General features: G+C 43.6%; 1 protein-coding gene across 3 annotated transcripts in view; it reads right to left on the bottom strand.

Annotated features, from left to right (window-relative positions):
- AZI2 (5-azacytidine induced 2) overlaps positions 1-15,441 on the bottom strand; it is a 1,152,833-nt gene that overhangs the window by 650,430 nt on the left and 486,962 nt on the right. For all 3 annotated transcript variants that reach the window (XM_044064752.1, XM_044064755.1, XM_044064753.1), the window contains exon 6: positions 1,959-2,101. In XM_044064752.1, coding sequence (XP_043920687.1) covers positions 1,959-2,101 — 143 coding nt within the window. The remainder of the gene's footprint in view (positions 1-1,958; positions 2,102-15,441) is intronic.

The following is a 15,441-nucleotide window of genomic DNA, read 5'->3' as shown; positions in this document are numbered from 1 at the left end:
TGATGGCCCTCTCCAAAGCCCCAAAGGCTGACTATTCCTGAATGGATGAGGACCCCAGCTCCAACAAGCCATGCTTTTGGGACTGAGACCCCTTTAGTCCAGAAGATAGCTTGCCTGGGGTCAAAGTCAGAGCCAAGCTCGCCTTTGCCGAAGCCCAGAGAGGCAGCAACTGCTCCAAAGATCTGGGAGTCAAGTGCATGCGGGGTTTATGAAGCTCTCTTTGGCTTCAGGAACTCTCCAGCTCTGAAAAAGCCAAAGTCTGATCCGAAGAAGAAGACCACCTCGGATCCGGAATAAAAGGCATCGTGGTGTATCAAATCCATGGGCTCTGAAGCTTGCCCCGAAGTTGGAGGAGAAAGAGAAGGGGTGACAGACTTATGCAGGCCTGGAACCGAATGGGTCGGGGTCGAGGAGAACCTAGTGATACCTTGCATCCATAAAATCTTCTGCACCATCCATTCCACATCTTCTTAGTGAGACTCCTGGTTGAACGGGAGGATGAGGTAGAAAGGGACGTGATGGAAAGGGGGAAGGTACTCTGTCAGGCACTGGGTCAAAGGATGGGGAGTACCTTACCTCAGCAGAGCCATGATAGGCTTGAATGGGCTAAGTGTCTGATCTGCCCTATCCTTGATAGATGGGATCAGAGACAAAGAAGTTGGATCTGATGGAGTTGCAGTCATAGCAGAAGGCTCCAAATTGTGGACACCCTGGATGAGGGAGACTTCTTTTTCAGCTTCAACTCAGAGATATCTGTTGGCACCAAAGGTGGTCTCTTTTTAGCCTTATCCGCAGATCTGGGGGACAGGGACAAGTCAGGGCTCAAATGAGCTGATTTAACATAAGAACTAGACTTTTCTTTGCCCCCAGAAACAGTTTCAGCAAAGGAGGAAGGTAAAATGCCCCTTAGGAACAGCTTGTTCTTATGATCTATTAAGGCTCCATTATCAAAAGACTGACATATTGCACAGTCCTCTTGTAAGTGTAGATGCTCCAGACAATACACACACAAGGAGTGGGCATCACTAAAATGAATTTTATGCCCACAGTTGGTGCACTTCTTGAAACCAGCCTGTTTCTCCACCATGACACAGAAGAAAGGCTAGACAAAACATGCACAGACACACTGGCTCAGGAAGAAAGAGCAAAGGGGAGACTTTTTTTTAAAGGCAGACATATGGAAAAGGAATGAAAGGGAAAATACCTACTAACAATAGTAGTTAAGTAGTAACCTATAAAAAAAAGTGTTACTGGAGGGAAGAAGAGGCTAAAGTAATCTAAATAAGGATCAGTCATCACAAGAAAGGTCCTGAAGTTCAAGGGAGGGACAGACAAGAATTATAATCCTAAAAGTTTAAGAATTTGAAAAAATACAAGGAATAACTTTGAAAAATACAACCAGACACCAAGAGCTATCTGGGATGACCAGATCTTCGCAAAATAGCAAACAAAATCTGAGGTATTTGGGACAGATGCATTGTGGGCAAAGGGGAGGCACCCAAAAGTATTTTAGTTGCTATGAGCTTTCTAACGGCAGAGTTGGATCCGAGGGCTTGGATCTGAACCCACATGTGAGGAGAAGATGGAAAATTGAGAGCATCAGATGTTGAGATGAAATTCTGATTCCATATAATAAAGAAGCAATTTTATAGTGCTCTTTCAATACAGCAGAAGAGCAAAACAGCAGTTCAAGGGCTAATGTCAAATTACATTTTGCTACAAGTTCTCACTACAAGCAATTCCAGAACTCCTGAAATACATTTACTTCAATATTAATATCACAGTGTGATTCAGGAATCAAATTTCATTATGGGAAGACAGTATCTACAAACTAGACTACAACCCAGCTGAAAAAAGTTTAAGTCTAAATAGTGTGAAGGCACCCCTGCAAACAATTCCATACATGCATGACAAAGGGACAAATTTTATTCAGTGCACTTACTATTAATGAATCTTACCTTCAGAGTTTTTAGCTCAGCTCGCATTCTGTTGCATTCATTTCGCAGGATTTCTGATTCCTGTTGCAGACTGTGAATCCTCAGGTCACTGTTAATTTTGTCTACTGTGCAGTTCATTTCCATTTGCTTTAGATCTGACATTACTGTAAAAGAGTTGTATAACATGAGGAAAGAAGCACAACTGTCAGGAGCCAGTTAGCTAAAACAACAAAAAAGGAATATAGCTGAGAATATGCTGAAAAGGACAATACATTAATTTCACTTAATTATTCAGTGTGTACGCAATAATCATGGTATGCTATTCATTTAACAGGAATTAATCAAATTCAAGATATTTAGAAAGAATGAGGCAAAGCTTTGTAGATGCAATTGTAGCTCCAACACTTTTAAGGAAAAAAGATTTATTAGAATTTGTGATTATTTCTATAAAGAAATACTACGCATATTCTCTGTAGTGCCCAATAAAACTGCTGGCTGGTGTTACAGTCTATAAAAACGGATACTCCTTGTTACTTTCCTAATTCATTGAAACTAATGACATTAAAAAAAAAAAAAAAAAAAACAGTAAGCAACTTTCACATTTGTTCAGCAAATTTTAATTTTATTATGAAATAGCCAAGTAAAATGGCCAGAAAGGGAGAGGCAGACCATTTAGAAAGAAAAGTTGAGTAAACATATTTATTGGGGATGTTGACTTGATAACAGATACTCACAGGACAGCCTACTTTAGCAAAATTCCAAAAGAAAGTCTTTAAAAACGTCATCCTTGGGTATTACATGGCTGAGACCCATAATCCCCCATGCGAAGGGCTTCACTTCCTGAAACCCTTACTGAATATATGCACCTCAGATACAGCACTAGATTGCGGGAGAGCACTCTCTTTATAAATGACTGTCAATTAAATAGTCATTGATAACATAAGCAATTAGCATAGTTATTTAATTAATTGCATCACTGCTGTAATAGGATCCTTTTATCTGCAGTTAGATGTGCCTCCACCTAGCCTAATGTCTACAGCTTTGGATGTCTCTAGAGTAGAGAAGGTCTCTTCCTTATACAGAGGATATCATCAGAATGCACCATAGAAAAAGAATCAGACCATAACATATGCAATTCTTTACTGGCCATCTAGGTCATGCTCTAGTTGGTCTATATCCTTGGAGAGTGTGGGTGTGTGAGGCAGGGTGCTGACAGTCTTCTCAAGAAGGTGAGAAGGGAAGTATCTGCAGATTAAGCAGGAAGGTGCTCCCCTTCCCACCCTTGCTCCTCTCCTCCTAATCCATCTTGAAGTCAGTACAGGTTAGTGGAGATTCAGGAGGAACACCACAGTGCAGCAGTGATCCTAATATCTTGATCTACTGCTATGGTGAGCATGCTTAAACAATGGTATTATGTTAATCATAATGAATTCCACTACATCTGCGATCCTTATCTCTGGAAAATACACTGAGTCACTTTACTACCTGCTGTCTGCTGTCAGCATGATAATCGATCTAGGGTGGGGATACCCACACAGCCTGCAAGACAGCTGTGGCAAAACCTGTCTTGCTTCTGACTATACATCAAGTTTATAATGTTTGGAAAATGTGAATAGTGATCTAGGTGACTGCCTCATAAATACTCTGGGGTTGCACATTTCTAAAGTATACTACTGTGGTGGAAGAGTGCTCTATCCCTGACAAATGGGTACCACAATAATCACAGCAAATGGCAGCATAGTTTGACAACCAATTAACAGCTGCTCAGATACTCGCCTGCCTTCTTTTTCTGGCATACAGGACATAAAAAGTTTATCAGTTTTCCTAAAATTATAGATTCTTTCAGAAGGACCTCAACTGCTTGTGTGCGTTCATTAGGAGCAAATACCTTTCCCATTGCTCTGTGGTTTGAGATAAAATGATGAAAACAGGATTGTATTTTTCTACCATGGTTAACTTTGATATAACAAAAAAAAAAAGCTTTTATTTAAATTCTAACAAAATGACCACCAGTAAAAAAAGTACAGTTTTGTACCTACCATAAATGTAGATGTTCGAGTGCTAATACAGCTGCAGTCATAACAGATGGGTTCTTCCTGCCGTCAGGCGGGTCCTCGGTCGGCCGAATTCCAAAGTCTAGGTCCGGCGTCGGTTGTCGTCACTTCTTCCCTGACGTCAGTGCGACAGGGGTATAAAGGAACCAGCCGATGCCATTTTCTTCAGTTTTTCTTGCCCCAGATGTCAGGTGCCCCCAGAAGGAAGGCAATACATACATTTGTGTAATAATGCAGTGCAATATAATCAAAATACAGTAGTTGCAAGCAAATACATCATAAAAGAATACCCCAATCAGGTTGTATGAGGATGTGTTAGCCTATAGGCCTGTCCCAAGAGGAGAAGGAGGGAGGGAAACCTGGACTGCAGCTGTATTAGCACTCGAACATCTACATTTATGGTAGGTACAAAACTGTACTATGTTCATCGTGCATACAGCTGCAGTCATAACAGATGAGTAGAATCCCAAAGCTAAGAAAGGGGTGGTAGGCACTAGGTGGAACTAGGAGGAGCCAAAATGCCCTGCAAGACTGCAGTGGCAAAGCCTGCTCTAGATTTGTATAATGGTAGGTTGTAGTGCTTGGAGAAGGTATGCACAGAACTCCAAGTGGCTGCTTCCAAAATATCCTTGGTAGGAACTCCTCTGAGAAAGGCTGCAGAGGTGGCTGTGGCCCTGGTGGAATGAGTTCTAATGCCTGTAGGTACAGTTTTGCCATGAAAGGAATAGCAAAAGCGTATGCAGTGGGCTATCCATTTTGAGATTGTCTGTTTGGAAATTGGCTTTCCTTGAGCTCCTACCGCATAGGCTACAAAGAGCTGTTCTGATTTTCTGAAAGGCTTTGTTCTGTCCAAATAACGCAGTTGTCTGTGGATGTCCAAGGAATGTAGTAATCTCTCCCCTTTGTTTTGAGGATTAGGATAAAAGGTAGGTAAATGTATGGCCTGATTTAAAGCTACCCTGGACACCACTTTAGGCATAAAGGACGGGTTGGTTCGTAAGGAAACTCTGTCCTGATGGAAGATGATAAAAGGCTGGACAGCCATGAGAGCCTGTAGTTCTGAAACTCTACGAGCTGAGGTGATAGCCAGAAGGAAAGCTGTTTTCCAGGACAAATATTGCAGATCTGATGAGGCAGCTAGCTCAAAGGGAGGCAAGGTCAGTTTTTCCAGAATGAAAATAAGATCCCAAGCAGGTATTGGTTGTTTCCTTGGAGGTCTTAAATTCTTAGCCCCTCTGAGGAACTATCTTAAGAGAGGGTGAGAGAATAAAGGTGGATCAGTGTTGTATTCTGCAGAAATGGCTGAGGCATGGATTTTGATGGAGGAGAAAGAAAGTCCACTGCTTAGCAGTTCAGCCAAATATTGTAGTATTTGAGGTAAATTCAGTTTTCCAGGATCCTGGCCCTTTTTCTCATTCCAGACACAAAACGTTTCCATTTTGCGGGTAAGCTTTTCTAGTTGATGGCCTTCTGGCCTCCAAAATGACATCCTGCACCTCCTTGGAGAGTAGGGCCTGTTGTGATGCTAAGGAATCTTCCATGCGGCTAGATTGAGTGTTTTTAGCTGGCTGTGAAGAGTTTTGAAGCTGTGCTGAGTCAGAAGAAGAGGCATTAGAGGCAGGGTCCATGGTGGGGAATGCGTCAGGCTCCTCAGGAGTGGGTACCAGTGTTGCCTTGGCCAGTCCGGAGCAATGAGAATCATCTTTGGTCTGTCTGCTCTGGTCTTCAATAGAACTTTGGGCAGCAGAGGAAGAGGTGGGAAGGCATAAACTGCCATTGATGTCCAACTGAAAGAGAGAGCGTCCACTCTCCAGGCCTTTGGATGGAAGATCCTTGAGCAGAATTTTGTCAATTGATGATTTTGTGGGAGGCAAAGAGATCTATGTCTGGCCTTCCCCATTCTTGGATTATTTCTGTAAAAACTTTTGGATGCAATTTCCATTCGTGTGGATCTGTCATATTCCTGCTTAGGTTGTCTGCCAGCGTGTTTTCCTTACCTGGCAAGTACTGTGCTTGTAGTTCCATTTGTAAGTCCATGGCCATGTTCCAAAGTGACATGGCCAGTCTGCATAGGGGGTAAGAATGTGTTCCTCCCTGTTTGTTTATGTACCACATAACTGTGGTGTTGTCCGTTCTTATCAATAGTTGACCTGGTTGTAGAAGGTCCTTGAAGGCTATAATAGCATTTATTACTGCTAGCATTTCTTTTTGATTGATGTGCAGGTGCTTTTCTTTTTGAGACCATTTGCCCTGAATGCACCGATCTGTCATGTGCGCCCCCAGGCATAGTCCGAGGCGTCTGTTGTGATTACTTGATTTGCTTGAGGCTTGCTGAATGGAAGACCTGTGTTTGTTTGGCATGCTTGAGCCCACCACAGAAATTCCTTTTGCAGACATGGAATTAGTGGTATTATTGTTTCCAAACTGTGGCTGTGTTGAGACCATATGTTTTTCAGGTACCACTGTAGTTTCCTCATATGCAGCCTTGCACATGGGATTAGTAAGATGCAAGATGCCATGAATCCCAGAGCCTGGAGGATTTTCCTTGCAGTCAGCCTGGTGTAATTTGCTAGTGTTCTGAAGTATTGAATTAGTTGCCCCTGCTTCTCTGGCGTGAGGTAGGCCATCTGGGTGTTTGTGTCCAAATTGGCACCCAGGAAAATTATCTTCCGAGAGGGTATCAGCCTTGATTTCTTTTTGTTGACTGTGTATCCCAGAGAGTTCAATAACATTATTACATAAGCCAGATGTTTCAGAAGAATGTGCTTGCTGTCCGCTTGGATGAGGCAGTCATCCAGATAGGGGTAATATTTGTATCCTTTGAAGTCTGCAGTAGGCAATTACTGATGCCAGGCATTTCGTGAATACTCTGGGCGCAGTAGATAAGCCAAAGGGCAATGCAGAGAATTGATAATGGGTTGAACCTGCAAGAAATCTGAGGTACCTTCTGCAATTTTGTCTGATTGGGACATGCAGGTATGCCACCTTGAGGTCCAATGTTACCAGCCAAGACTCCTTGCCCAGCATGGGAAGAAGTTGCTGTAGAGTGAGCATCTTGAATTTTGTGCAGTAGAAATGTGTTTAGGATGGATAGGTCCAAAACAGGTCTCCAATCTTTTCCCTTTCTTGGCACCAGAAATAGCCTGGAATAAAAACCTTGACCTTGTTCGGGCGTAGGTACCTCTTGAATAGCTTTCATGTTTATGAGCTCTGTAATTTGCCTTTGTGCCTCTGCCCTTTGACTGTGTGGCAGGTTTGGCATGCCCCTCATTTTTGGAAGGGTGTGAAAATGGAATTTGTAGCCTCTATTTATAATGTCCAGGATCCATTTGTCCCTTGTGACAATATGCCAATTTTTTGAAAATAATGCCAGCTTTCCTCCCAAGGGGGCTGCCATTTGAGACCTGGTTGGCATGCAAAGGGGAAAGTCATTGGGTTTGCTTTCTGAAAGATTGCGAGTTGTCCTCACCACCTCTTTGTGTAGGAGCTTGCCATTGTCTGCCTCTAAACGATCCTTGGGATTGTCCTCTGCCCCTCAGGTGCCTGTATCTGCCTCTTTGGGGTCTGTCTGTGGCAGGAAAGGACCAGTTTTTGGAAGGCCAATTTCTACTAAAACGTGGGGGTTGAACCTGTAGAAATTCTTTCACAGTTTGCATTGATTTAGCCTTTTCCTCCATTTTCCTTAATACCTCCTCAGCATTAGCTCCAAATAGTACATCCTTTTGAAGAGGGGCGTCTAGTAATTTAGCTTTGACATGATCAGGCAAGGCCTGTTCCTTGAGCCAGGCATGCCTACGTATGACTGATCCTGTAACAGCAGCTCTACATGAGGCCTCTAGAGCATCAAAACCACATTGTAAGGTATGCTTACCCACTTGTTCTGCACTATGCATCAAATCCTGCAACTCCTTCAAGTCTGGTTGTTCAGGTTGTGACATTTTACTTTTCAATTGTGATAACAAAAACTGTTGGTATTTTAGCATATGAAACTGACAGTTTAAGGCCCTCATGGATAAGGTAGCCGAGGTATATACCTTTTTTCCCCACTTTTCTAAGGATCTGGAATTTCTCTCGGAAGGCAATGGATTTTTAGCAATGGAGGCCTTAACTCCCTTGGGGCCCTGTGAGATGGTTTCTGGGTCAGCAGCATGACTTTTGTATAGAAATTGGTGTGAGTCAGGAACCCTGTAGTACCTGTCAGGCTTAACTGGAGCTGGAGGTAGAGAGTCCGGGTTAAGGCAGGCCTCCGAGTAAACATCATCTAGGATGTCCAAGACAGGAGGCATAGCCAGAGGCCTGTGCTGAGGTAGCAATAGAAATTCCCTGAGCCTTTTCTTGGAATCTGAATAATCTTGGCCTTCTCAGTGGAAGTGTTCCCTTAAGGTATGCAAAGTTTCCCCAAATGAGTAATCCTCGGGGGGGGGGGGGATACAGAAGGGATGGACTCCTCCGCATCATAGTCTTCAAAAGGGGAGTAGGAATGTTCCTGATCAGAGTGCTCTGAAATAATGGAGCCCTGATCAGAGGAGGGGGAATCTTCCTCCACTCTGGGCCTTTTGTCCGGTGGGGGCTGAGAACCTCTGATAAGAGTAATTAAATCCTCAGCCATTTTAAGCATCTGTTTCTTCGGCATGGGGCCTGGAGATGGGCCCTGTGTAGCTGGTCTCTTAGAGTGCATGGTTGCTTTAGACTTTGTGAAAGCCTTGATGGAGAAAGAAGAGGAAGGTCTGAAGACACCTTGAGTGGAGGTGGACCTGTCCACATTCTGAGTTTCAACGCCAAGAGTGGCTTCGGTATCTGTAGTCGGGGTGTGGGCCGAGGAGCCTGCGACCTCGGGCACAGGAGACACCATCAAAGAAGTGTCGTTGGTAGTCAGGGGCTGCGTAGGCGCCTCGCTGAGAACCAGACCACGTGTAGTCGGCTTTGGCGTGGCGTCGCTAGAGGCCACGGACCTCGTGTGTCGGTCCTTGTCTTTACGTTTATTTTAGACAAAACCGGAGTCGGAGTATCCGATGACATAGTATAGTTAAATGCTTTTCCAAAATAATGCTGGGCGAACTCCGCCCGACGCTTAATAGTGCGTTTGTTGAATGTAGCACAAAAGCGACAGACCGAGACGTCGTGGTCTGGGCCTAAACAAAGTATACAGAGGGAATGGAAATCCTTATGCGGTATTTGCTTCCCACAAGAAATACAATTATTAACTTTGTCTGACATCGGTCTGAGGCAAGAAAAGTTTCCAACGGGTACTTAGCTTTTAAGAAGACTTCGGTTTCCAAATTTTCGTAATCTCAGGAGCTGGCCGACCGGCACTTGCGAACTGCTTCTGCTTCGGGCACCGCGCGGCAAGAAAGACCGAAGAAAATGGCGTCGACTGGTTCCTTTATACCCCTGTCGCACTGACGTCAGGGAAGAAGCGACGACAACCGACGCTGGACCTAGACTTTGGAATTCGGCCGACCGAGGACCCGCCTGACGGCAGGAGAACCCATCTGTTATGACTGCAGCTGTATGCACAATGAACATCAATAAAATACAGGCACTGGAGCAGCAGAGGAAAACACCAACTAGAAATTAGTGTAAAAAAAAACCTTTACTCAACGCTTTTGTCTGAAAGACTTCTTCAGAAATACAAATACACAAACTTTTAAAACTACTTATACACAAAGTCATATCCCACCTAAGTATTAATTACATAATTGATACCATCAGTTAATTAATGCAATAAAACAAACATTAAATACAATTAAAAATTGTTTCAAAACCAAAATAAAATAAATACATTGTTGCTTACTTCCTATCTACAGTCTGTTAAAACACACTTAATATTTATAAATTCATTTAGACCTGGGAAATTATCAGCTCCCAGTCTAAGTTGCCATAGTGATTATTTTCTCTCCACTCTGTTTCTTAAATTACCACCCCTTAAGTCAACATTAATATGTTCCAAAACACTAAAGGTGAAGTTTTTATATGAACTGCATACTACAGAAAAGTAAAGCATCATCATCATCACTGGTCTTAATGGCATAATAATGCTCTTTAATACGTGTACTTAGGTTCCTAGTATTCATACCTACATAAAATGCAGTACAGCCTGAAAGTACAGTTGTGTACACTTACCATAAATGTAGATGTTCTGAGTGTATTCACTGTTGCAGTCATTGGGTAATCTTCTGGCAGGTTGCCCTCAGTCGGCCTGATTAAAGTCTTGGGTCCTGCGTCTGTTGCTGTCTCTTCTTCCATGACGTCAGGTCATCAGGGGTATAAAAAGTACAGTTTTGTACCTACCATAAATGTAGATGTACAACATGCCTGTAAAAACAGCTGTGGCAAAACCAGCTCTAGACTTAGTAGTGGAATGAGGCCTAATCCCAGCTGGAACGGTTTGCCCTGACTTAAAAAAAAAAAAGAAACAAGTAACTGCTGAGACTGCCTAAAATGGTTGTAGTTTTCCCTTTTTCCAACAACAAATCCCAAGGATCCCAAGAGGGAGCATCTGGGGGGGGGGGGGTCTTATATTCCCTGCCCCTCTAAGAACAAACAAAGGAGGACGAAAACAAAGGTGGGTCACAATCATAGTGAGCAGAAATTGCTGCAGCATGAATCTTTATGGAAGAGAACAAACCTTTGTCCAATAACTCAGTAAGATATTGAAAGGCCACAATCAAGCTGTACACCAAAAAAAATCTCTTTTTTTTTTTTACACATTCCTAGTACTAGGCCTTCTAGCTTCCATAATCACATTTAAAACTTGTTTGAGGAAGCTGGGACTTTCCATGTTTCAACACAGAATATGCTGAAGCTTGACATTGAGCAGATGACCGTCCTTCTGAGATAACAGATGAGGAATCAGAGGTAAAGGTAGGCCAATCTGGAGCTATCAAAATCATCCTTGGCCTGTCCTGTCTGACCTTTAGTAATACCTTAGATCTATGTCTGGAGTTCCCATGACACTGTCAATTTCTGAAATACATGAAGATCATCCATTTTTGATTTTAATACATCTGCTAGGGGGAGGTTCTGCTCCCTGGCAGAAACCTTGCCTGATCAACACCCCTGGACCTGGAAGAAGTAACCTTGAGCATCATCAATGCAAATGGACTGCTAACATCTCCTTCATGTTGATATGTAGATGCTGTAGTCTGGCAGGCCACTTCTTGTATCCACTTTCCATTTAGATGGTTTAGGAGGTATTCTGAGCCCACCACCAGGAATTCCTTTTGAAGGCAAGGTATTATTTGAATGACAGTGTCCAAATGGCAGCAGTGCTGTGTCCATATTTTTTGATATACCATTGCAGCTTTCATATGCCAGTTTGGGCATTGGGGAAGCACCAGAATACAAGATGCCATGAACCCTAATGAAGTAAAATTTGAATGCCTTGAAGCCTGAAGTAAAGTATCACTATCACTGAGCCAGAACCTTTACTCTACTCTGGAGCAGTAGATAAGCCAAAGGGCAATGCAGAGAACTGATAATGAAAATCTCCAGTTCGACCATGGGCACATGAAGGTAAACTTCCTTGAGATCCAAAGTTACCATCCAGTGATCCTGTTGAGGAGAGAATAAAATTGGTCTCTCCACTTCTCCCGTGTTTGGGTACTAGGAACGAGGAAAAAAAAGAATAAAATCCTCTGACACAGGACTGGGACTGGCTGAATAGCCCCTATCTGAGTAAACTGAAACTTGAGAGAGCCTCTTTTTTTCTTGGAGGAGGAACATCTGCATGCCTTTGAAGGGGGCATTGTGTGGAAATAATCTAGTGATTTAACCTAATTTTCTTTTGAAAAAGAGACAATCTTCCTCCCAAAAGGAGCTGCCAGGAGAGTCCACTGGCAGCTGGGAACCATAGCAGGCAGGATCCACCCCTTAGCAGGCCAATTGAGGTTGCACCTGCAAAAATCTTTAACAGTCTGCATAGACTTAAACAACACATCAGACTGTAAGGCATCCAAAATCCTGGCCTTAACATGCCTTAACAAATTCTGATCCTTCAACCATGCATGTCTCGAAGAAGAATAGAAACAGACAGCCACCTAGAGGAGGCCTGAACAGCATCAAACCACACTGCAAAGAATGCTTACAACAGGAGCAGGAGGCAAGAGGGTTCAGAAGCCTCTGCAAGCTGCAAAACATCCTCCACCACATTCAACACAGGAGGAATAGCTAAGGGCCTATGCTGAGGTAACCAGCACAACATGTTTTTTTAGGCAGGAGAAGCCCCTGCAGGAGAAGCCCCACAGAAGCCTGACTTGGCCTTCCTCCAAAAAGCTCTGGAAACAGAGGAGAGGCTTGGGAAGGGAGGAGAGAAGAAGAACAGTTACCTGAGAAGCCCCCTCAGCCTGGCCCCTGCCTGAGAGGGCATCACAACAACAGTAAAGTATCTGCCTGAGACTCCAGAGACTCCTGGGCAAAACTCCTGCTCCTCACGCAGCCGACACCATTACATCAGTTTTTCTTGCCCCAGATGTCAGGTGGCTCCCTAATGGGGAGCAAAATAAAATTAAAACCACAAAAATATACCTCCAACCAAAAGCAAATACACCAAAAAGACTTTTAAGCATAGTAAAAGAAAGTAGAGGTATAGTAAGAGAAAAACAGGGGGCTGGAGGGAGGGTAACCAGTACTGCAATAGTGAATACACTCGAACATCTACATTTATGTTAAGTGTACACAACTGTACTATGTTCTTCATGTTTCACTGTTGCAGTCATTACATTTGGGTAGATTAACAAAGCTGTGGTTGGGAGGATGGAGTTATACAGCAGCATTAGGACCAGCTATAAGGCCCTACAAGACAGCAGTGGCAAAGCCAGCTCTGGATTTAGAGAAAATTGGTAAATGATAATGTTTGGTGAAGGTATGAACTGAACTCCAAGTAGCAGCTTCTAAAATATCCCTGGTAAGAACACCTCCAAGAAAGGCTGCAGAAGTAGACGCAGCCCTGGTGGAATGAGATCCGATTCCCTGGGGGATAGGTTTTCCATGGTGCTTAGAGCACAAATGAATGCAATGGCTTATCCATTTAGAAATGGTTTTTAAATAGCCTTCCCCCCTGCCCCTATAGCAAATGCTACCAGCAGCTATTCAGATTTTCTTCGAGGTTTAGTCCTGTCCAAGTAGAATCTAAGTTGTCTGTGTACATCCAGTGAATGCAGAATCCGTTCCCCTTTGTTCTGTGGATTGGGAAAGAAAGTTGGCAAATGAATGGACTGATTAAGAGCCACACTGGATACCACCTTGGGCATGAAGGATGGACTGGTCCTGAGTGAGACCCTGTCCGCATGAAAGATGATGAAAGGCTCCACTGCCATAAGGGCCTGTAACTCAGATATCCTTCTAGCTGAAGTGATTGCTAGAAGGAAGGCTGTTTTCCAAGAAAGAAATTTTAAGTCTGCAGTAGCAGCTGGCTCGAATGGAGGTAGAGTGAGTTTCTCCAATACAAAGTTAAGGTTCCAGGGCAGGGGTTGGAGCTCTCCTGGGTGGTCTCAAGTTTTTGGCCCCCTGAGGTACTGCTTGAGCAGAGAATGAGAGAAGAGGGGAGGTTCTGTGTTATAATGAGTTGAAATGGCTGAGGCGTGGATTTTAATGGAGGAAAAAGACAGGCCCTTGTGAAGCATCTCAGCTAAGTATTGTAAAATCTGAGGGAAATTGGGCGCTGCTGTGCTCATCCCTTGAAATTGATTCCAAGCACAGAATCTTTTCCATTTGTCAGCATAAGATTTTCTACTACTAGGTCTTCTCGCCTCCAAGATGACATCCATGACAGGTTTGCTGAGGGATGCTAAGGGGTGAATTTAAGTGATTAGCCAAGATGCAAGGTTCAATGTTGGGAGCTGAGGGTGCAGAATTTGGTTCTCCTGCTGAGACAGTAAGGAAGGTGTCTGAGGCAGGTGCCATGGAGAAATTTGTGACACTGCGTAGGAGTGGGTACCAGTGTTGGTGTGGCAAGTCTGAAGCAATCAAAATCATTCTTGGTTTGTCCTGTTTGACTTTTAGCAGAACTTTGGAGAGCAGAGGCAGAGGAGGAAAGGCGCAGACTGATAGGTTTTTCCAGCTGAATGACAGAGCATCCACTTTCCAGGCTTTTTTGTGAGGAGTCCTTGTGAAAATATGTCTAACTGCTAGTTGTGGTGGGTGGCAAATAGATCTATGTCTGGGCTCTCCCATTTGCTTGTCAACATGTTGAAAATCCGTGGTTCCAGTTTCCACTCGTGTGGGTCCATGAGATTTCTGCTTAGTCCGTCTGCCAGTGTATTCAGTTTTCCTGGCAGGAATTGAGCTTGTAGTTGCAATTGGTAGCTCAAGGCCGTGTTCCAAAATGCCATGGCTAGCCTGCAGAGGGGGGAGGAATGTGTAGCCCACTGCTTATGTACCACATAACCATGGTGTTGTCCGTCTTTACCATTAGTTGCCCTGGATGAATGTAGTCCTTGAAGGCTGTCAGAGCATTCTGTACAGCTAACATTTCTTTTTGATTTTTATGTAGGTGCATTTGATTTGGGTTCCATTTGCCCTGAATGCACTTCCCTGCCAGGTGAGCCCCCCATGCATAGTCTGATGTGTCTGTAGTCAGGGTTTGGGCGGCAGGGGTTAGTGTGAATGGTAGTCCCTTGTTTTGGTGGCAGGCCCCTGCCCACCATAGGAACTCCAGGCGTAGGCAAGGTATGATAGGAATCATTGTTTCCAGGCTGTGACAATGTTGACTCCATAGACTTTTTAAGTACCACTGAAGTTTCCTCATATACAGTCTTGCATATGGAATTAGAAGAATGCAGGAGGCCATGAACCCCAAGGCTTTCAGTATTTGTCTTATAGAGAGCAGGGTTTTTGTGGTCACTTGTTTGAAGTTACCAAATGAATTTGCTTTTCTGGCATGAGGAAAGCCATCTGGGCAGTTGTATTCAAGCTTGCACCCAGAATGTAATCTGTTGAGAGGGTACCAGTTGTGATTTCTTTTCATTTAGTTAGAACTCTTTTTACAAATGCCAGATGATTTGTAAGTATGGCCTGGTTTTCTGCCTGAATTAGACAATTGTCCAGGTATGGATATATTTGAATACTTCTTTGCCTGCAAAATGCAATTACTGGAGCCAGGCACATTGTGAAAACCCTGGGCACAGTAGACAAGCCAAAGGGCAGTGCAGAGAATTGATAATGCAAACAGCCTGCTTTGAAGAGTAGGTATCTTCTGCAAGATTCCCCGGTTGGGATATGCAGGTAAGCTTCTTTTAAAATCTAGAGTTTCCAACCAGGCATCTTTGCCTAGCATAGGAAGTAACTGGTGAAGAGTCAGCATCTTGAATTTTGGAATGTCCAGAAAGGTGTTTAGAGTAGACAATTCCAAAATTGGATACCAAGATTTGTCTTTTCTGGGTACCAGGAAAAGCCTGGAACAGAAACCTTGTCCTTTTTCCTCTTCTGGTACCGGTTGAATAGCCCCATGT

Source organism: Protopterus annectens, chromosome 3.part0 (genome assembly GCF_019279795.1).
Source record: "Protopterus annectens isolate FY-2018-M chromosome 3.part0, PAN1.0, whole genome shotgun sequence".
Lineage (NCBI taxonomy): Eukaryota > Metazoa > Chordata > Ceratodontiformes > Protopteridae > Protopterus > Protopterus annectens.
The sequence above is the reverse complement of the archived record's forward strand: the minus strand, read 5'-3'. Positions and strand labels throughout refer to the sequence as shown.